At 38.1% G+C, this 21610-nt stretch overlaps 1 protein-coding gene across 1 annotated transcript in view; it reads left to right on the top strand.

Moving 5' to 3' along the window:
* The window catches only part of LOC104487108 (dynein axonemal heavy chain 5), a 175453-nt gene that overhangs the window by 152769 nt on the left and 1074 nt on the right, over nucleotides 1-21610 (top strand). The window contains exons 73-75 of the mRNA XM_086742108.1: nucleotides 5595-5727; nucleotides 15812-16020; nucleotides 20898-21119. Coding sequence (XP_086598234.1) covers nucleotides 5595-5727; nucleotides 15812-16020; nucleotides 20898-21119 — 564 coding nt within the window. The remainder of the gene's footprint in view (nucleotides 1-5594; nucleotides 5728-15811; nucleotides 16021-20897; nucleotides 21120-21610) is intronic.

The following is a 21610-nucleotide window of genomic DNA, read 5'->3' as shown; positions in this document are numbered from 1 at the left end:
ATGGTACTTTTCCACAGAACCATCCAAAAAATTACACCCTGTTTCTGTATCATAGTAGTAATTCCTTTTCTCTGAGTATCTAGAGAACATCATTTGGTCATTTTCCAGCAGTTTATTATTGGTAAGAATGTGTTTCTCTGTACATCTCTTTGACTGTGTCAGTTGCACTACAGCTTCAGATTTTGTTTCGGTAGGGTTATGAGATTTGGCAGTATTTCTTGCAATTCCTGATTCCTCAGTATTTCCCTGTTCGTTTGGCCTCATGGATTTACCCTTTCTCCCATTCTCTAGATCTTGGAACTCATTTGGGTCGTTAACAATGCTTTCTTTGTTAGAAGGTATTTCCCTTTTCTGCCATTAGTGCCCAGTTCCACCTCTTTGCTGCAGCTGTTTACATGCCAGAAGTGTGGCCACCTCTACACAATAAGCAAAAAAACTGTATCAAATGTGCTTCTCATGAACTGAAGCTCTGTTATTCTGGAACCTCTTAGAAAGTGTGGAGATGGCAGGAGTAAGCTGTAAAGAAAGCTAAATTTTAAAATGAAAGTTTACATAAACTGAAAAAAAAATCTAAAATACCAGAAGAAAAAAAATATTATATTCACTAACATATAACCAAGAATTTCATTAGTCAGAGCAGAAAAGAAGGGAGAGTTTAGATGTACTCTGAGGGAGGAAGCAACAGAACTTAGCAGAAGCTACAATATAATAAGTAAATGCAATTAAATTTGCAAGTATAAGGAATTAAATAGAATATGTAATTACTTCCTGTGATGTCTGAAAAAAAAAAGAAAAAGGAATTAAATTAGTTCTGTTGTTCATCAATTTAAGTTAACATTTGGTCATTCAGGACATTATTACCTATATCCAGGACATTATTACCTACTACATCAGTTTATCAATCCTGAAACAAATAAAGCTAGTGTACTAAATTGTAAGAGACCGAGGGAGTATGTCAAAATGAGGTCTATGCATCTCTCATTGGATAAGAGCAGTAAAAAGAAAAAAAAATTCATTAGTCCTAGCAGTGCAGCTTGGGTTTGCTTTTAGAAAAATATTGCGCTCCAGTAAGGCCATGATGTGGTAGTCTTTGGAAATCCAGTTACAGAGATACTATCAATGGAGAAAAGGAACAAAAAAAAATAGGAAACAAACAAAGGTAATTAAAAGCAAATACTCTTCAGGGAAAGCGGCAGGTGCCTTTGCTATCTTTGATCAGTTCTTGTGGCTCCCTTTAGAAAGCGTGGAGTGAATTTGCTCAGAGTTAAAACCCCAGCAGACTGGGCTAGGGATGGATGGTACTGAAACCAATTATTTGCTGCCATTCAGAGCTCTGGATTGTACTTTCTCATGATACATTGTGAATCCAGAGAATATTCAGGCTGTCACACAAAGGCCTTCATTTCTCAATTATTAGCCTTTGGCAATGACTTCAGAACCAACAACTTTCAAAACAGAGAAACCATTTTACCCCATGATATATGCTTCCTCTTTTGTTGTAGTGTTCTTAAAATGTTTCCTCTCACCAGCCAAATAACTGACTCAATGTCCACCCAAAAGACTATGAACAAAGCAAGTCACCTTAGTATGCTTTATCAGACTGCAGTTTGACACAGGTGATGGAAAAGCAAAATAAACCTTCCTCCTGATCTAAAACTGTCTTCATTTTTCTCACTCCAAAGGCAGAGGCAGAGTAAGAGTTCTGCTTTTGTGACCCCTTTTGCTTCTGGGTCTTGCCTCACACAAAACAGAGGGATTAGTGGTAAAATGATTAGGTCCAGTCAGTCCCTGTGAGTGAAGACACATGCAAGAGTAAATGTCAGCCTCTCACACACAGAGGTTTATACGGAAAATGATCCTTGCAGCTTGAAAAACAGCTTGCTACGGAATAGACATGGAGACAGTCCAAAGATACTGCATTTTATTGGAGGCTGGCTTTTAACCCAAGTAGTAATGGGCTTTTTTTTCCTTAAATACTTTTTGGAGTATTGATTTTGCCTTATCTTCTGCTAAGGCTATGACTGCATTAGCAAGCATTGCATGGGAATAGGAGTTCATCTGAGGACCCCAGGCCTGCATTAGATGTTTTACTGGGGATTTTACTTTGGCCTAACTCTAGTCTGGACCTGTAGGCTGAACATCCATTAGTGGCTGGAGTATGTTAGACTTTCTGAAGCATACCTTCTGGGTTAATTTAGTTTGAAGCTAACCAGTTTGTGTGCCTGGAGTCTACTTTTCAGTGCAGTTTTTTTTCTAAAAAAAAAAAATTATAAGAGATTGGGAGTCTGAACTGAAGCACTAATATATTGTAAGATGCTTTGTAAGGTGTCTCTAGTTTACTTACCAACCCTATCAGATGTGGTGGTCACGCAGCTTTAGAGCTTCAGCTGTTTTCTATATATTTCACTGCCCACTTCCTCGTATACAACAGGGAAGTTGTCCTTGATGCTACTTGAAAAGAGTGTTGGCTTGGACATGCTTTGAGCTTGTCTTTCTTATTCAGGCCTCTTATTTAGACCATCTCACAGAATTATGAACTTCCATTTCTGCTGACAGAGAGTATAGCGAGCAACCAAATCTAATTGAAAATAATATCATTTACTGAAAATGATAGGCAGTTACTACTATAGTAACTTGATCAATGACCATTAAATGGCATGAGTTTGGCAACTGCTTTTCTGAATGTCCTATAAAATATGTGGTGACAAAGGAGCTGGTCACCAGAGGACAGCTAAGAAACAAGGATAGAGAAATCTGTCAAGTAGAGATATACACTGCAAAATCATGTAGACAAAGCTATTAAGATTACTATTTTAGTTATTCCTTTCTTAAATCACTTTGTTTTATGTTAGCTGACAGCTGTTTGCATAATGAAAAGGAGATGTAAGTGGACTTTGTGGAATTAGTATATTAATCTCAGAAAGGCTATTTTGGTTAGTGAGTTTTGTCTTCTGAGTTTTTGAGCCAGCCGGGATCCATCTCTTTATGTCATAACACATACAGCACTGGAAGTAAGTAATCTAATTGCTTGATAAGAATTCTAATACAAAAACAGTCAATCATACCTCAGAGCTGGTATTTAAAACTAGTCTTAACAGCAAGATTTCCAAGAAAAGCACTATGATACACCTAGTGAATCTCACTGCAGATCAGAATTGATTGTATACAATAAGGTAGGAAGTATGAAATTTTTTTCAGTTTTCTTATCTGGTTATGCTTGGTGCTCCAGGCTGAGTGCTGTGAACATATCTAGAAGGAATTAATAATACCTGCATTATTGGTTCACTCCATTATTCAAAGTATTACAGGTGTTTTTGTAGGTACATGAAAACAAATCAGAAGAATGTTTAAATTCTGAGAATTCACTAGTTAAACAAATTGTACTATTATCAATACAGTCATATTTTAGAATATTTGTGTAATCTTCTGTTTGTAGATTCATAAGTATCAATATTTTGGAAAATAACCCCTTTACCAACATCTTCCATACAATTTTTCCTCAAATGGGTGAAATTCTTCCTCTAATGATCCCAAAAAGGAACACAGGCTTTGTAGACTAGAAAAAAAGTGTATTTCTTATTTAAAGGATAAAATATATGGAGTATATTCTGCATGAGTCCTTTCTTATTAGTGGCATGCACTAGTCTTCTAACTATTCTCCAAAAAATCATCAAACTTTTCTTTGTTTTTTTTTTGCCAAGAGGGAGAATTATAAATTCCTGTGAAATTTTCAGAAAGCAGAAGCTTTCCCTGCATTTTGTATGAAAGAAAATTAGAATACTTCATTGTGTAAATTTTGCAAAAAGATTTATTGTCTCAGCTCTAGTCTCATTATAGCTGATTTTAGTAGTTTTTTCTCTTTTACAGGAAGAAACACATTAACTCAGTCTGTAAAATGAACTGTCACACTGCAAAGCATTAGCATAATTGGCTGGCACCTACTTCTTGGACATTCTGTCTGACAACTCATGGGTCGTTGTGATTAAAATATGATTAATAACCTTGCTGACAGTTGTCTCCCAAGGAGAACAGCAAATAAAGTTGAAAAAGAGTATTTTATTGGTCTTGGATTGGAAACTTGAGAATTGGAAATTGTCAAGGCATTTACTCATTTATACTAGCAATTATAACTACTCAACTGCTATATTGTATTCATCTTGCAGAAACTTGCTATTCAGTGTAATAATAAGATCTTTAGTAATGTTTACTATGCATATACAATGTATATTATACATTAGAATGTATACAATAAGATATATGAGTATATCTGGAAAAACACAAAGCAAAATCCAGTGGACTTCTGGCCTTGATGAACAGCATGTTATATCAAATCTTGTGGTTTCTACTTGGCTACAGTAGAATTCCAATAATACTCTGCTCTTTAAAAGAATAGACTTTCTAACTCTTTCTTCATCTTTTGTTAGTAAGCTCAAAATAAGCTCTTAAATTATTTTAGCAAACTGATCCTATGAGTCAACTCTTTTATGATAAATATAGGTGTCTGGATTTAGGATCTTATTTTACTGTTTGAGGTCTCTTTTTGGTTCCAGATTCCCCTTGCAGAATTACACCTGCAGAAAGAAGGAGTGACCATGGCAAAGATCAGGCTGCTTCAGTGTGAAAGATGATGCATGTGGCTGAGTGGTAGTACAGAGAGAAGGCCATTGGCTTTCTGAAAGCCAAGTCATAGTGGGGAAAAGCACTTGATAGACTTAAAATTCAAGAATTCTGATATTATGTGAGGTACAGGCACCACGATTTCTGCAGGTGCCACTAAATCCCCTCTTGTACTGTTGTATACAGTGGTCTTTGATATACATGGAACATACAGTGTATATCTGAAGCATATTGTGTATGCATCTTATGTAAAGTGAGATGAGGAATACTTTTGCTACTGTTGCTATGACATGTCTTTAAGTAACACAGACAACTAATTCTATTTCAAAAATGTTCTCTGTTGAATATGAGTGAAACTTTTGTCCTTAAAAAGAAGGCCAAAAGCGTCTGCCTACAAAATGATGCACATAATGGTGTAACAGAATTCTGTGGCAGCTGTATTATTCCTGGCAATCTTGCCTCTCTAGTACTACACCCATGAGCACCTTGTAAGTGCTCAGTGAGTCACGAGCTATTGGAAGTAGCAGCTTTTATATATCATTGTGCTTGTTAAGTCAGACTCCATTTGTAGCATTATTTCAACTCAGCAGGGCAAGAAGAGGTGATAAAGTTCACCTAACACAATTTGGAAATATGAAGAAGTTACTACCAAGCATGCTTTTGTATAGCATGTGAGTTTTCTTTTTTAAGATCTAAGACCCTGCAGCCTAAAAAGGACAGAAGAAAGTGTTGTGTCCCTTCAAAAAGATGGAACTTTCCCTCCTTAGAATGATGGAGGAGCTCCTTTTGGTAAGCTCATGAGTCACAGTGTGCTAAATCTTACAGTTGGCACAGGACTTGCATGACCATGTGTTACACAAAAATTTATTTTCTCAGGAATTATGCAATACAATTAAAAATACATCCTTTTGCTTTGAAATATTATTGCATGGGAAATAGGAGATTAATTTTATAATCATTGCACTATTCTTGTTTAGGTGAAAGCCCAGCTTCAAAAGATGGGAGCTATTGAGCCCATGAACATATTTCTCCGTCAAGAAATTGACCGCATGCAACATGTAATATCAAGAGTTCGAACTACACTGACTGATCTCAAATTGGCTATCGATGGTAAGTTACAATATTAAAAACCATACTAATTAAGATGCAGTGTTTATTACTAGCACTTGCTTATACTATATAACTAAGTAAATATTTCCCCTCCTTACCTCCTTTTCTACCTTTTTCTCCTTTGTTCTCTCCCTCGCCCTGTTTTTCTCCTTTTCTCTCTATCATATGACAACTAATTCTAGCCCTTAAAGCTTCCTGACTGCATCTCTAAGGACACTCTACCTTAATTTATTCTGTATGCATGTGCTCCAGTACTGCAGTTCATGTCCCACAGTACTACTACACTTCTGTGATTTTCTCTAGGATCTCTACAGAGCTCAGAGGAACTGAATTGCATGATTAGGTCCACAGGTTGTGTGCCAGAGTAATTTATGAAATTAAGCTGAGACATAATGATATAGAACAAGGTAGAAGTGTTGCTGCTAAGTTATTGGAAGACAGTGATACAGGGAATTAACTCTTTGCTAAATATTGCTTGATTTAGGAGACTAACTGTCTGCTAGATAATGCCTAACAGTCCTGTTTGCCTTGAAACTCACTTAAGCTTATCAGGGACTGGTATTTGTCAAGAAACTGGTATTCATCAAGGACTAATATGTCTAGCAAAGGATGGAATGTTAGTTCCACCACAAATTCGGTCAGAAGTCGTGAAACTGCTGAAATCACCAAGTGAAAGAAGAGCATGGGTGAATTACTTATCTTCCTCACCTAGAGGAAGATGAGACCCCTGAAGAAGTAAACAACCACCAGAGACAGATCTGAAATGCTAACGCAAGTGTTTTTTAATAACCCCGCCTCACTCATGCGTATGTATGTCGGTATTGTGCAATCCTATGAATATGTATACCTGCACCGTATAAATTTTTGGTAAAATGTGCTGTTGGTGTGCGTGCTTTTGGAGGAGCGATCACCCACACACCCGGCGCCGAATAAACATGCCTGCTTTATAACTCTCTCCGAGTTGTAGAGTTTCATCTGTGCATCAACAGGGCGTTCTAATCTAAGGTGAGGTTTGCAATGTTCATGAAACTGGTTATACTAAATAGGATGTCTCTAAATGGGAGCTGAAGTGAGCGGGAGTGCCAGTCAAAAGAGAATAATAGGGTTCTGCTTTTAGCCATCACAGGAGGTAGGCAACAGCACTCTGTATCTCTCAGAGACAGGAATATTTGGCTGAAAGTGAGCAATGGTGAGTGCAGTTAAAATAAATCAAGAGTACAGGTGACCAGAATCAGATGGAAAATTCGATCAGAAAAGGAGAGAGGACAAAGAAAGGATGGTGATGGTACCATCTGCTTTTTATTTTCACTTCCCATTTTGCTCCTCTGCAAGAGCTGAAATATCCAGGAAGGAAAGTATACTGTTGCTCAGCCAAGCTTCTTTTTCTTGAATTAACAATAAATGATAATGAAGCAGGAAAGGTTCAGTTCCACTGGTTAAGATCTCACTCGAGTGTGCTGTTCTCCAGCAGAAAGGCAGAAAATATCTGAGGCGGCAAACTGTCCCCACAGGGAGAAGATCAGAGTGCCTCATAACTATGCCCTTTTGATATAGGTAATGGCAGTACTGGGATCTGTCTTGCTGGCTTTTTCTGGTCTTTTGACAATAAGTCTTTAATGAAAGGATATTTTTTAAATTTGTATTTTTGTTACATAAGAATCAAATGGATTTTTTCCCATCATTTGTATGATTCACTCAGGCAACAATGCATGCTTTAGAAACATCATGCCTATAATCTGAATCTAAGAAAGAGGTTCATAAATGTGCCTAAGGCTAATTAGCTTCTGTATCCTGTAATAACCTATGCAAAGGTCAAGCTGGAAGAAACAATTGTCCTCAGTTTCAATACTGATCTGAAAGTTCCTTTTTATATGTGTATAGAGCCCCTTTTCAAGTAAATTAAAATAATACTTTCCATCCAATAAAGTAGTAATCTTTCCTTGATTGTGACAGATATATTTAAAGTCTCAAAATGTACAATATTCTGCAGAGGGGTGCATGAGTACATGATTTATTTGCACTTAGTATTTAGTTCCACGGTGGGCACAGTCCTCTACCAGCTGTTTAATCAAGTTAATGCTGTAACTTCTGTGCAGTTCTCTAAAACGTTATAATTTTCTTAGGGACAGGCAAGTTAAATATAGTGAAAAATTGCTCTGAAAACAGAATTGGATGTATAGCTAAAAGTAACAATTAATGGCTTCTGGCAGATTCATGATACATCAAGTGCCTGTGGTAGACTGTTAAAGACCCTCCTTGCAGGGGGGTTGGACGAGATGACCTTTAAAAATCCCTTCCAACCCAAACCATTCTATGATTCTAATTAGGGGACAGAAAGAACATTTAGGCACTCTCTCTTGCCTCAGCAAAAGGGGAAAACCCCAAATCCTCTCATAGTAGATTCGCCCCCAAAACTTGTCAACTGCAATCTCAGATCATCTGAGGTGCTTCTTTTTCTTTACAATGATGTAAACTGATCTGTCTGCTCAAACATTTTGTGCGAATTTTCACATATGCCCTCCTGGTCATGCATGTGACTCAGTCTTCTTGAACCCGTTAAGGCCTGAGCGCTCGCTTACAACAGATCTAAATTTTCAAACAAATTCTGTGTTTGGGAATATAGCCAATTTTCATGTTGTGTTATGTAGCTTTCTGAAAGGAGGTCTGAATATTTGATTCTGCAAGTTGGATGTGAATAGATGGGCCTTGTCATTTTGCTGTTGCTCACTGAGTTACATTTGAGGTAATATAAAGCCCTCCTCAGTGAGAGCCCTTGTGCAGCTGAATATGATGAATGTTGAGGGAATTAGCAGAGCCAGTTTTGGCCTTGTATCCAGAGGGCAGATTAAACAGTGTTCAGCTTTTGAGAGGGGTGAGGATGCTCAGCATGTGTTCGACATGTTTTTTGGCAGCTATGCCCCGCAAGCCTACATCTCCACCAATAAACTTTGCTGCCTAGAGGGATACTTTTTTTGGATCAAATTGTAATAATTAGATTGTAGCTGCACTTTGTACTCTGTTATGTCCCAACTATTAGTTCTATTTTAATTACTTATTGATTGCCCAGTATTTATTTCACAGTTGATATAATACAGAACTTCACATAAATCAGAAAACAGCAATGATGATTGTCCTCTCAAGTGACCTAAATAGAGGCAATGTTCCAAATAGAGAAATCTTTTTAGAGACAAGGAAAGAGCTGTTCTCTCATCTTTTCATCTGGGGAGCAGTAACACACAGAGCTTGAACTAAAACTCCAGATCCTAATGGATTATGAACATCAGATCTTGAGCCCCCAGTAGAAGGTGACCATATTCTTTGTGGGGTAGAAAATGAGCTGTAGAGTTCCTGTGTACCTGCCTTATCTTCCTCCTGTGGAAGCGTAGATGCCTCTGGCATGGAATATTAGTACCCTGGCTATTTGTTGGGGAGTGGGCACTTCAAACTCCGTCGCCCACTAATGAAGACTCTGTCTTTAAATGCAGTAAAATCTAATGACCCATTCAATTTTTCCTGGTCTTTTAGAGTCTGAGTAGAGAGGAACTGAATGTGAACTACCTATGAGATTGAGGGAAGTTCTCTTTATTTCTCTATGCACTGAAGTAGAAGCGGTAAGTGTTTTGATGGCACCCTGATGTGTCTTCTGTCAGGAAAGAAAGTGAGAAGAGAGATTATGTGGGAGTTATCCTTAGTCTCCCTTGAGTGGCTTCCAGGAATCTCAGCAGTGGAGCATGCTTATAGTAGCACTGAAAGTGGATATTGAATCCTTGGCAATGGAAATAAGCACAGCTTTTAATTTAGTTGTATTTCCTAATTTTTTTTTTAACCTACGTAACATTCTATTTAAGGGCTTGTCATAAAATAAACAAATGCTTAACTCATTGATTTATGAGTGTATCTAGATTCCACTTTGGTCGTAAAACTGCATCCACGTGGCGTTTGTTTTTGGTACCTTACAGCTTTGTGTTTTCAAACTAATCCTTTGGAACGGCCTACTTCATGAATAAGTGAAGGCCATAGAGGAAACCTTGGATTTGTTATCCTTTCATGTCATATATGTGCCATGTGATCACAGAACTCCACAGTTAGGAGAGAAAAGTCCTTTTCCTGTTAACATATTTCCTGGGAATACAGCAATCCCTCTAAAAGCTTTTGCATGACTTGTAACGTGTAAAGATTCATTTCCACAGGCCCTGAGTTTTTGCTCATTACATTTTTTTTTTAAGTACTTGCAAGACAAGCATTGTGCAAATACCTATGGGAGCCATAAGACCAACATAGAAGGCAAAGAAGTGGAATCAGTAGAAATAACTATTTCAGAAATTATTATGGCATTTGTCATGGAGAAGCTCTACCAGGTTTAAGCAAACTTCCCACTGCAACTACAGTATGGCACACCTCATGTTACAAAGCTAGCATATTTTCATGCATGCAATGCACATCACATGTAACCTACATGCCACAACTTGAAAAAAAAAAAAAAAAAGACAGCTCTTATCCTACACTGAAAGGGAGGACAGTGAGAGCTTTTGGAATTATAGGATCAGGAACAAGGATATTACTAAGGGGAGATGAGACTTTGCCCTCACAGATTTATACCATGTGCATGTTCTTTAAATAACACATAGGCTATATGCATGAAAACTCATTAAAATTAAGACACTAGCATGTTTCAGGTCTATGTTTAGAAGTTGAGAAGTTTGAGAAAATATAGGTGAGACTATTGAGACAGAAGGTATTGGAGAGTAAAAAAGAATGCATTTTTGCATATGTTTCTAATATTTTTGGAACTTTATAATTGAGACAAAGCTGAATAATAATTGTTAATAACAAGGCCTTGAGGAATACTGATGCATTTCACTAGTTTCTGTACATCTCAGTCATTGATTTACTACCTTAGTAAAAACTATTTCATGTAAAAAGTAAAAACTTTTAGCTCCTCACTATCCTTATACTGCATTGCTAACCAGCATGTTAGCCTTAGGTGTTTCCTTATTGTCATTCATATAATAATACATTGAAACACATAATCCATACAAACTTGTGTTAAGCCCCTGAAAGAATGAGGTAAAGATTCACTATTTTTTCCAACCTAGAATACCATGACCTTGATGGTAGCGTTGCTGCAAGGAATTTCTGTTCATTCCATGTAGCGCCTTACAAGAGGGATATAAATGAACTCCAAAAGAGCCAAAAGAGGTAGTTTATTCTAATCTATCTGGTGAAAAACTGAAGCTCAGGAAACTTGTCTTGCCAGAGTGCATAGAAAAGGTAATTTCCCGTGAAGGGAGGGAGTATGGACTCGTTCCCACTGGCTGGCTAAGTTCTGTTTTGACTCATAATGGTTTAAGATTGCTAACACTAACACAGTTTTAGTTTGGCCTGCTGGGGATGGTAATAGACTTTTGAACTGAAAGATCTTGGCCTTTTACCTTACTAATTCTTACAGCGTGTGTGTGTGTAAGGCTTGTAGGGATCATCTGTGTATTCCACTTTCAGATGAGGATTTTATTAGAAGATGATTAAGAGCACTTAGCGAGGACATTAATGGAATGTAACAATGGAAATTCATTTGAGGAATGGAGGGGATGAGTCTAGTATGTCTTGTGGTATAGTTACTCCTGGCTCAGCAGCTCTCATCCGTTATTTACTTCTCATCCAGATAAGGATGCCAGAATGCCTCCTGTTGTCTTTTACAAAGTGTAGCATGTTATTTCAGGACTTCTTGATAAGTGTTATGTGTGCTTGCCATGATACTGGCCAGGACAACTGTTTAGAAACACACATTGCACATTTAGAACAAATTAACATTAGGATAGAAAATAGTTTATCTGCCTGTTCTATTACTCTAGCTCAAGATAGTGGTTTGTATTACTTTTTGGAAGGTTTGCATGTATTTTCATCTTCAAATTATTGCTTTAAAATTTTTATTTTCAGTCCTTTGGTGGGTGTAGCCAAGTGCATTTAGTACTGGAGCTGGTAAGTTTTCAGAACAATTTGCAAGGTTACTTTCAAATTGCCTTCTTACTCACTGAAAGAATTAGCTATTGCAGAGAATCTAGGATTTGTGTGCTCTTCTATGTGAAAAATTGCATGCTACTCAAGTTTCTCAGTTCCTTTCATCTCTCCTGACTTGAAGAATTAAATCAGAGGATTCTGCACCAGAAAAGGAAAGTGGGAAACAAACAGAAAACAGAACAAGGGAAAAGATTAGGTGCAGCTGGAGAGAATACCACAGTCTACCAGTAAAAAAAAAAAAGCAGTGAGTGTTATGCATTGCAGAGCTTGGCCACCTGATTTACTCTTCCTGTTCTGAAGACAAGGAGCAAAAGGAGGTGATAAACGTTGAGGGCCGTGGGATTAAAACAGCATTAAAACCAGCGGGAGTTAAATGAGCTGCTGAGAGCTTCCTGGGAATCAACTCCAAATGCTGAACTGCCCAAGTGCTGCGAGTGAAGAAAGGGGGAAGTACCAAAAGAACTGCCTGAAGCAAAGTTGAATTCTTTCAGCAAGCAATGGTGGTCACTGAGCTAACGGAAACATACTGAAGCTTGTAAAAAAGGTATTTAAGTTTTAGGTGTGGAAAACATACATTAGCTTTTATTGTTTTTATCTAGTACTCTATATACCTTGTACCTTTTGAGTGAAATAATAAATAATGCTTTCTTTGGGGAAAGCACAAGCAAGTTAGCTGTTGCCATAAGGCAGAAAGGGAGGAAAGCTTATGGAGTTACAAGCAAGTTGGGATTTTCTCATCAACATGTTCAATGAAGAAGCGGGAGCTGCAGCTTGCTGGCAGAGGCAAGGAGTGACTGGTCCAGTAACAAACCTGGTTGCTTGGGAGGTAAACTTGAGTAGGGATTAAAGGCTGAAAAGGTCAAATTCTATAGTTGCAACTGTGACAGTCAAGAATGGAATGATGCTTTCACTGAGCTTTTTCCTCTGTGTACTGTTAAAGGCCAGTTTAACAGACTCATTGTCTAGCAAGTACTGGCCTCAAGGGATAGTCTTCAATCCTATTATAATGATGTCAGCTATTGGCAAACTGTACTTGATGGAGAAACTAGCTTCTTCTCATCTCATTTATATCCTACATAATTATTCTCGTTATTCTTGATTCACATCTGTGCCTGTGGGAAGAGAATCAGTCAGTAGATTGAGGCTTTTTTTGGTTCATGCTGACGTTTAAGATTGTTCCTTTATTCCTTACTTTATCCACTCATTTAAATGGGATACACACATTTTCTAGTCCAGACGCAGGCTTTCCTAAATGTCAGGTTCAAAATGTAGATCAAATTTTACAAATTCCACAGTTTTCAGATTCAGCTTGTGGTAGGTGTGGTAGTGAAAAGGGGGAACTCCATGAAATAACACAAGGTCCTGATGTAGTCCATGCAAAGCATTACATCTATGGAATGAGTCACCCAAAAACCAGATCAATTTAAAAGAACAGACTGTTCATTTTAATTAGCAATAAAAACTAATTATCCTCATAGCTGAGTAGCTTTATTTGGGTTATTTGCTACACAACAATTGGATAGATACAGATATGTTTTAGAAGTGAGATAATTTAAATTTAGGGCGATGAAAAAGGTGAATCCTAATTTCAAAACTGTATATACTGTGCAATCAGTATAGTTACAGTACATATTATTTTGGAAGCATGGACATACTCTAATGGCTTTAACTAAACTGACCTTTCATCAGTCATTTTCAGATAGGCTTTATTCCATTCAGGAAAGGGAATATCATGAAGTAAACCCAAAAATAACCAAGTTATAAACAGCTGGCATGTCTGATTCATAGAACATTCAATCCTGTCATGTTAAGTTCATGGGACATTCAGTCTCTTCATATGGTAACCAGTCCTCTGAGCTTCTCAGAAGTTAAACATGAGAAGCACATGTTGTTTTGCTACTCATTCCATTTATCAACTATAGTTTTTCAAATGCATTTATCACCTTTCTCCAGAAAGATGCCATTATTTTTCTCCTGTGTTACTGATTTTATTTCTGACAAATATTTATTTTAATTATTATTTTTATTTTTATTGGAGTATTTTAGCTGCAGGAATGCATCCCAACACCCACAGATGTCATTTAGTGCTGAAATTCAAGCACTGTATGCCTACTGCCAGAGCTGACACCCACTCACTAGGAATATTTATGCAGCTATATGGGCAAGGCCAGAACTGTGAACATACCTCATCCTCAAGAACACTCTGGCTTAGTGTTCACAGCAGCTGCTCTGAGTCATAACGGGCAGACATCCTAAGAGATTTCACCATGCTTTGGGGCAGACACTATCTTCCTATTTGAAAAGCTCCAGCCTGCCCACAAGAATAGAGAAGAAAATGTGGCTCTCTCACAACACTTGTTGCAGAAGAAAGTTGGCTGCATCAGCCTGAAATCAAGGAAAAAACAGATGAGAGTTTGTTCTTTCTTTGTTCAGATGGTAATGATACGCAGGGCTCAAATGGGATGCTCTTCACTTGTTTTCTGCCTTCACTATGGTTGCTCTGAAGTTGAAACCAACATGTGGTGCATGACTTTTTTTTCCACTGTTTCTGCCTCCAGAGGATGAATAAAGTGTATGGTCTAGTATTGCATTTTTCTAGGCAAAGGGGAGATGACACACAGTGGCTTCTTTCTTAAATGTTGGTGCTCTTGGTTATATGTTAGAGAAGACTTATACTCAAAGAGAAGATTTATTAACTGTGTTATAAAAGGCTCTCAGCTATCCCAAAACATTATTCTGAACCTGACTATGAAGCCATTATAGAGAATGCGGAATAGGCAGTATTTTTTAATATTTGCAGTTTTGTAAGAATTGATGGTTTTCTTATAGCATTTGTTGCACAAAAAGAGGTGCATATAAATGAGAGCAAGTCATTATCTGCTTGAATAGATTGAAGCCTATTTGCTATTGATATATATTAGAAAGTACCAAATTTGCACATACTGTTATACAAGAGTTCATGTTGGCCACCATATTCTTCTAAATTAAAAGCTGGTGTTTGGTTTCTGGATATTCTTCTCCTTCCCCTGAACTGAGGACCTGCCAACCTCCATGGAAGGAAGGGATTTGAAATGCTTACTTGTTACAGGCCACATTTCCATAGAGGTATGTTTGGATAGGCCACTACAGTTCTTGTTTGCAGTCATGCAGACCACTTCCCTTTCTTTTACATGTTCTCTGGTGAAAGCCACCTAATTCTGTTTGGTATCTCATATAATCCTTGTGGCAATTACAGCAGTTCTGTGTATGATGATGCATTGAACATTGGTATTACATGAACATTTAATCGGAATAGGGTCTACCAGATCAGTTTCTGTAATTTAAAATATTTTAGCTGGAATAGAGAAAACATCCTAAGGCATGGCCATGTGCCAGATTTCAGTACTATTGAGAGTACAAACCGATAAGATGTAGGAACTTCTGGCACGTGGAATGGTGAGTGTCACTGAAAAATCACTGTTGTAGTACATGCCAATATTTTAATGGAGACAACAGTACTACGCATGGAATATGTGAGTATGCACTGCCACTGCAAAAAAAAAAAAAAATCTTGCCTCTAGCTTTATTCTACATACTGCTTTCCCATTGGGAATATTGATAATGGAAATGTGCAAAGTTATCATTAATAACAATGAATTTCATGAATATAATCACTATCAGTACACGCTTAGGATATGGATGAGTTACACAGTATATCTCTATCATTGATCATGTATATAGGAACCATTGAAATATAGAAAAAAATTTAAATTATTAATCACATTCCAAACACAGTGTGAATATAATGAATATAAATATTGTGTGTGAGGGAGAAGGAGTTGTTTAAGAAGTTTTTTCTTTCTGATCAAAATAACATCAAAATCATTTATCTTGTCACCTTTAGCTTTGATTCAAGTCTTATAAGTTTGAGCAAATTAACTGCAAACTGATAAGGCTTTAGTGCAACAGGTGTGCAATTAAGGCACAACAAAAGAGGGTTTATTAGACTCAGAATGTCATTTGGAAGTTTTAATTGCCTTTGCAAGCTAGGGGAAAGTTCATTATGAATGTTTTACTTATCTTCTAGGAACCATAATTATGTCAGAAGAATTGCAAGATGCTTTAGATAATATGTATGATGCTAGAATTCCAAAACTATGGTTTAGGATTTCCTGGGAGTCATCTACTTTAGGATTTTGGTTCACTGAGCTTCTTGAAAGAAACCAGCAGTTCAGCAGTTGGCTGCAGGATGGCCGACCAAACCAGTTCTGGATGACAGGATTCTTTAATCCACAGGTAAGATTGACAGATTGATCTTTCTAACTCCTATGTAACAGTTAAATTAGACCCTGAGAGAACTTCAGGCTGACTCAATCGTGACTCTACAAAGTGTAATCCAAATTCATTTTTTAGCATAAATGTATGATAAATCAACGTCTATTGAAGAAATTTTTGCTAGACCAAAATAGCATTACTGTCATAATGGAATGCCTCTTCTAGTTGCTTTAATTATGATGTGGAAATGGGGTAAATACATCTTTTCACATTTCAAAGTTATCCTCCTTTTTCCCTTCCTCTGTTACAGTAATCTGGTTTTCATTCATTGTATGAAAGTCTCAGTACAAAACAAAGTAAGTTTCAAAACTTTGACACAGGAAGAAGAGATTTGGACTTGGCTTTCAATCCTTGCAAATCAGTTCCTTGAAATGGAAGGCTGGTTATTTATACCACCCCAGTATTGTGCCAGACTTGGTCGGCAGAGATATATTAAAAACACAGCCTCTTGCCTGCACCATCTAAAATAAAACCTGGCATGAAATGAAACACAAAAAAGGGAACAGCTGAGAACAGAGTTAAAAGAAGTAAAGTATACATACCTAGATGATGTGTAGTTTCTTTGCAGAGCTATCCACATTTAATAAAGCTTTTTATGATTCACAGATGTTTGTGGGAAGTGTGAGTTGTGGAAGTGAGTCATTGTGAGAGTATCCAGCCAACAGGTTGCTGTGAAGCCTTAGCAAGAAACTATTTTAAAGATCTATTTTAATCTCAGTACTTGTTAGCAATGCAAAAGCTAGCTGAAACAGCTGCCTAGAATAGAGAAAGCAACAGTGGCAAATATTCTCTAGGACTACTGCTGGGAAATATCCATCTATCATCTCTCCTGTGTCAGCTGTCTGCCAACAGATTCTGTGCTCAGAGAATCCCTGAGCAAAGGGTTCTCAAGCAAAAGTATGAGCGAGAGGAGTAGGAGTTTTAATAAAATTATTATGCTTCCATAATTGGTTTGTTAGCAACATACTGATAGTGGCACTCCAAAATATTCCCAAATAACTTTTGCAACAATCAGGCTGGATGCAACTCTAATAGGCTTTGGATTTTGTTGGTGTTTGCTTTTGCACTACAGAGGAGCAAGAGCTGATAAAGCTGATACAGATTTTGTACTGGCTGTTTTAGCTGGGGTTTTTTGTGCTTTAGGGCTGTGTCATTTCTGACATTTTGCCAGCCCAAATTGGCCATCCTACATTTTTCTGGATCTATACATCTGAGTTTCTCAAAAACGCCGCCAAGTAATCAGAATAAAATGTCCCCAAACAAGTTGTGATTTAATAGATCACAGTAGGTGACAGAGCCTCCAGAAATACAAAATTAAACACTTTATAACACATAGTTCTAAAAGTCTTTAAATACATAGTGTGCAGACAAAAAAAAAAGAAAACCAAGAATGAGATATGCTTACCTGATTTAAAAATTTATTTATGGTGACAATCACAAGCTTAAAAATCAGATGGTTATTTTTATTGTTATAGTTTCCATTTTCTGTAAACCAGGCTGTGGGAATGGCTCATTCTACAAGAAATACACCTGATCAAAGACTTATTTACTATTTAATTAACTATTATTTTGTTAATAGTCATACTGCTGTGTTCAAAATCCGTATTTCATATGTTAAAAAGATGGATTTTCATCTTCTCAAGCAAGTTGAGGTGATAAAGTATTAATGTTGCAGTTCTAATGGCTTGTCTGTAATACCTGAGAAAGTTAGATAAATCCTTTACTTTGTGAGATGAAATGCAGTTCCTAAGTAATTTGTAATATGCCTGCCTGCATAGAACTCACTGTTTGCCATGGATAACACAAGACAATAAAGTAGATTTATAAGCACTGGGAGAATGAGACATTCTGGCAATAAAAAATAATATAGGACCTGACTCTGCCTTCTCTTGGACTGTTTGTACACTGGGATAAATTCAGTAATTTCACAGAAGTTAATCTTTATTTATAGTGATACAACTGAGAGCAGGCTCAGGCCTCTATGTAAGAGAAACCTGATCCCGCTGCGTGTCTGCATTGGGCCAAGATAACTGGGGTGAACAAACCAAGAAGTGCCATGAATTTTCATCTCTCCTGGCAGTTATTCTGATGTTACTGGACTTTTTTCCTCAAAAAACTTGACACGATGCATATCTCATTTCTCCCTTACAATTTCCATATTGTGGCTGATACTGTTTTATTGTTTCATGTTTCCTTGTTTGCATCTCTGTATCCAGTTGCTGCCACTTGTCCTATATATGGATTTTAAGCCCTGTGAGGCAGAGCTGTCTTTCTGATTGTTTAGTACTTAGCATAATGAACCCTCAGCCTATTTCTAAGACCCTTAAATGCCAAAGTAATGTGAATATGAATCAGAATATGAAGTACAATGCCTCCATTCCTCAGTGCTCACTTAATTCTAGTAAACCTGCAGTAATTTGCTCGCTGTAGAAATTGCAAAGTGACAAACAAGGAACCTCCTAAGCAAGGAAAAGGAGAGAATATGATTGTGGAAACAATAGACTTAACTGATTTCCATATTTCTTGTTATAGCTTCCATGGATGCCTGATTCTCCTGCAGTGGAAGGTTCAGAGTTAGTTTGCGTGGGCTGGGTAAAGGCAAAGGGACAGAGCTTTAGTAGCCTTCAGTGAGCAGGCCAGGGAGAGGTTCAGGAAAAGGCAAGTGAAGAAAGAAGAAAGAATTTTCCCTGTTTCTGAAAACTCAACATCTCCCCCCCCCCCCCCCCCCCAAACCCTATGCAAACAAACAAAAAAAAAACCCTCAAAATGCAGGGCAAATATTACCAGAAATCGAGATAAATGTCATGGCAAGTGGTCCATTATGTCTCTGACGGAGGGTTTTGGGGATAGCCGAGCCCTCAGCCGTACAGTGGCACCTCAAGCCACCTGATTCTTTGTTGCTGTTTATTGTGCCCTTCACCCACTCTGGGATACCCAGCTGGGCTTCCAGCTCACAGCTGTAGTTTTTAAACCTTGTCTAGGATTCATCCAAATGAGCAGATGGGTGTTACAAGTCCCACTGCAGGCAGCATATAGGTCCGGTCATCTCTGTAAGAACAGTCTGCAATCTAAATCTTATCCCTGAAGACAACTCACAGCTCTGAGCTTACTTCTATTCCAGTGTTGCCACAGTGCCTTTGAACTGATTCCCTTAATACAGTCATTGCTCTGTCCTGTCCTCTTCAGACTCTTCTTGCTTTAATATTTCAGTTTATCTGGGATCCAGTAGCCCTCTGGGGCCTTCTGGCAGTGAGCACTGTGTATTTTAAAGTATTGGTACTAGCATGTTTCCACAAATTAAAATTCCACAAATTAACTACAAGGATTCTGCTTTCATTTAATGGCATTTCTGATAGAAGAACTTGGCCTTTAATCCTGTCTCCCTTAGCTATATGCTAGAGTTCTCAGCTACTTCAAACGCAATTACAATTATCTGTGCTATCACAAAACCTCTTTAGAACGCTTGTCCTGGGGTCTCTGGAATGATATTAATGAGAAGTAACCAATGTCAGTTAACCAGAACATCTGAGTTCATGAATGTCATTCTCCGAACTTCAAGGGTATTGCGTAGCTACAAAGTGCTTAACACGTGCAACAAGCACTTCAGTCCCAGCAGCCAGAGATTGGCCCCTGCACCGGGTAGATCAAGGTGCTCATGTTTCCACATCTGACTCCTTTCCATTCATTTGGCTCTAACAGTAGCTCAACACAGCACCATGCACTGTGAATGCTGAAGAAAAATAAAAAGCTCAGTTCCCTCATTGCTCCTGGTATCTTTCGGGCTGTGCTGTTGGTTCTCTAATACCCACCTTTGTGTGTGCCCCATGTAGCTCTGTATTCCCCCATCTCTGCCTCCAGATACCTTCTTTCTCTGCTCTGAAATCTGTCCTGAAACTTCTTCCTTCCTAATTGTCTTTCTCAGTAAGTCCCTCATGCTCTTCTTCAATTTTTGTGTTTTACTCATTCATCTCCCAGCTATGCAAATGGATTTCCATGAGGTAAAATAAGGTGTACATGCACAGCATGTCCGCTGGAAGTGCAAAGCAGTCTACTCTCCCGTTTCTTAGGACTAAGGTACTTCTCATGTACTGCGGTGTGCGTGCTTACGGGCAGGTAGTTATATGAGAGAAGCTAACCAGCATCTTCAGCCAGCCTTGTCTTGTGACAGCGTGTAGCCGTATTGTGAGACTGTAGCTCTTCAGAATGGAGAGTTTCACTCTGTGCTGCTGAAGTGCTGTGAGTTTCCCTTACTCGTGTCTACAATAGTGCGTTATTGTAATATATTAAGGCTTTACACTGAGCAAAGTGACACGGGCATTTCGCTATTTCATTGCATGATTCCACTTTGTCCTTCCTTTGTATTCTGTAAAATGCTTCATGATTTGTTAACTGGAAAGTGTTTTCACAGTGTTGGTATAAGAAAAGATGAGTAATATAGCACACAAAATACCAGTGTTATTTGTGGCTTAGCAATTACCTGTACTTGGAACCTCACAAAACACATTAATCTGGCAGCCTTGTAAACCTCTCTCCGTCTAGTTGGTCATAAAGTGGGCATGTGGGGTGAGGTGAGTTATACGTGCAATTTCCAGTATGTTAAATAAGCCCCTTTGGTAGCTTCTTAGCACCAACACATGCACACCAAATATATAAGAATGCACAGTACTGGGAAAGTGTAGGAAAGCACTGGATTTGTGCTACTGAATTTAGTTTTATATGTACATGAGATTCTGTGGGATGAGGTTTTATACTGCTGATGTCAGTTATACCGGAAAAAAAAGTTTGAAATGGGTAATTTTGTTTTCTAAAACTATCTATGTCATATTCGATCTCCTTAGGGATTCCTAACTGCTATGAGACAAGAGACAACTCGCAGGAATTTAGCAAAAGGATGGGCATTGGACAGTGTTGTTTTACACAATGAAGTGACCAAGATGATGAAAGAAGACGTCATCGGCCCTCCCCCTGCTGACATTGGTGGTGTTTACATATACGGCCTTTTCCTAGAAGGGGCAGGTTGGGACCGCAGAAACAGTAAGCTGGTCGAGTCAGCACCAAAGGTAAGAATCAAGTGAGCATGACTGACTGTGGCATAATACAGTGTGCTCAGAGAACACCGGGAAGCTTTTTGCATGCCTATAAGCAGTGGTTTCACAACAGGTTTTATGAGGGTAAGACATTAGCAGGACTGGGAAGAGGACAGGGGGTGGACCCACCAAAACCGAACAAAAATGCATCTAGATATACTGCACTAGAGCAGACCAAATGCTGGCTTCTTGGCTGCAGGGGCTCCAGAAGCACAGGTATGTTTGAATAAAATAGCACAACCCATAGTCAGCCTTCTTTTGACTGAGCAAGTGGGACCCTATTACAACTTCCAAAACCCAGGACTGAGTTGGATGACAGCAGCTGTGGAGGTCAGGGTTTGGATGGCTAGAAATCGCTGGTATTTGTTTTTGAATAGAAGGAAGAGTATTAGTTCTGGGCTTATGCTCAGTTATCCGTGCATGGAGTTGCATTTTACCAATGTAACTAAGCAGATTTAAAATCT

Source organism: Chlamydotis macqueenii, chromosome 2, assembly GCF_036417535.1.
Source record: "Chlamydotis macqueenii isolate bChlMac1 chromosome 2, bChlMac1.mat, whole genome shotgun sequence".
NCBI classification, from domain to species: domain Eukaryota; kingdom Metazoa; phylum Chordata; class Aves; order Otidiformes; family Otididae; genus Chlamydotis; species Chlamydotis macqueenii.
This window is presented reverse-complemented; position numbering and strand designations above follow the sequence as displayed.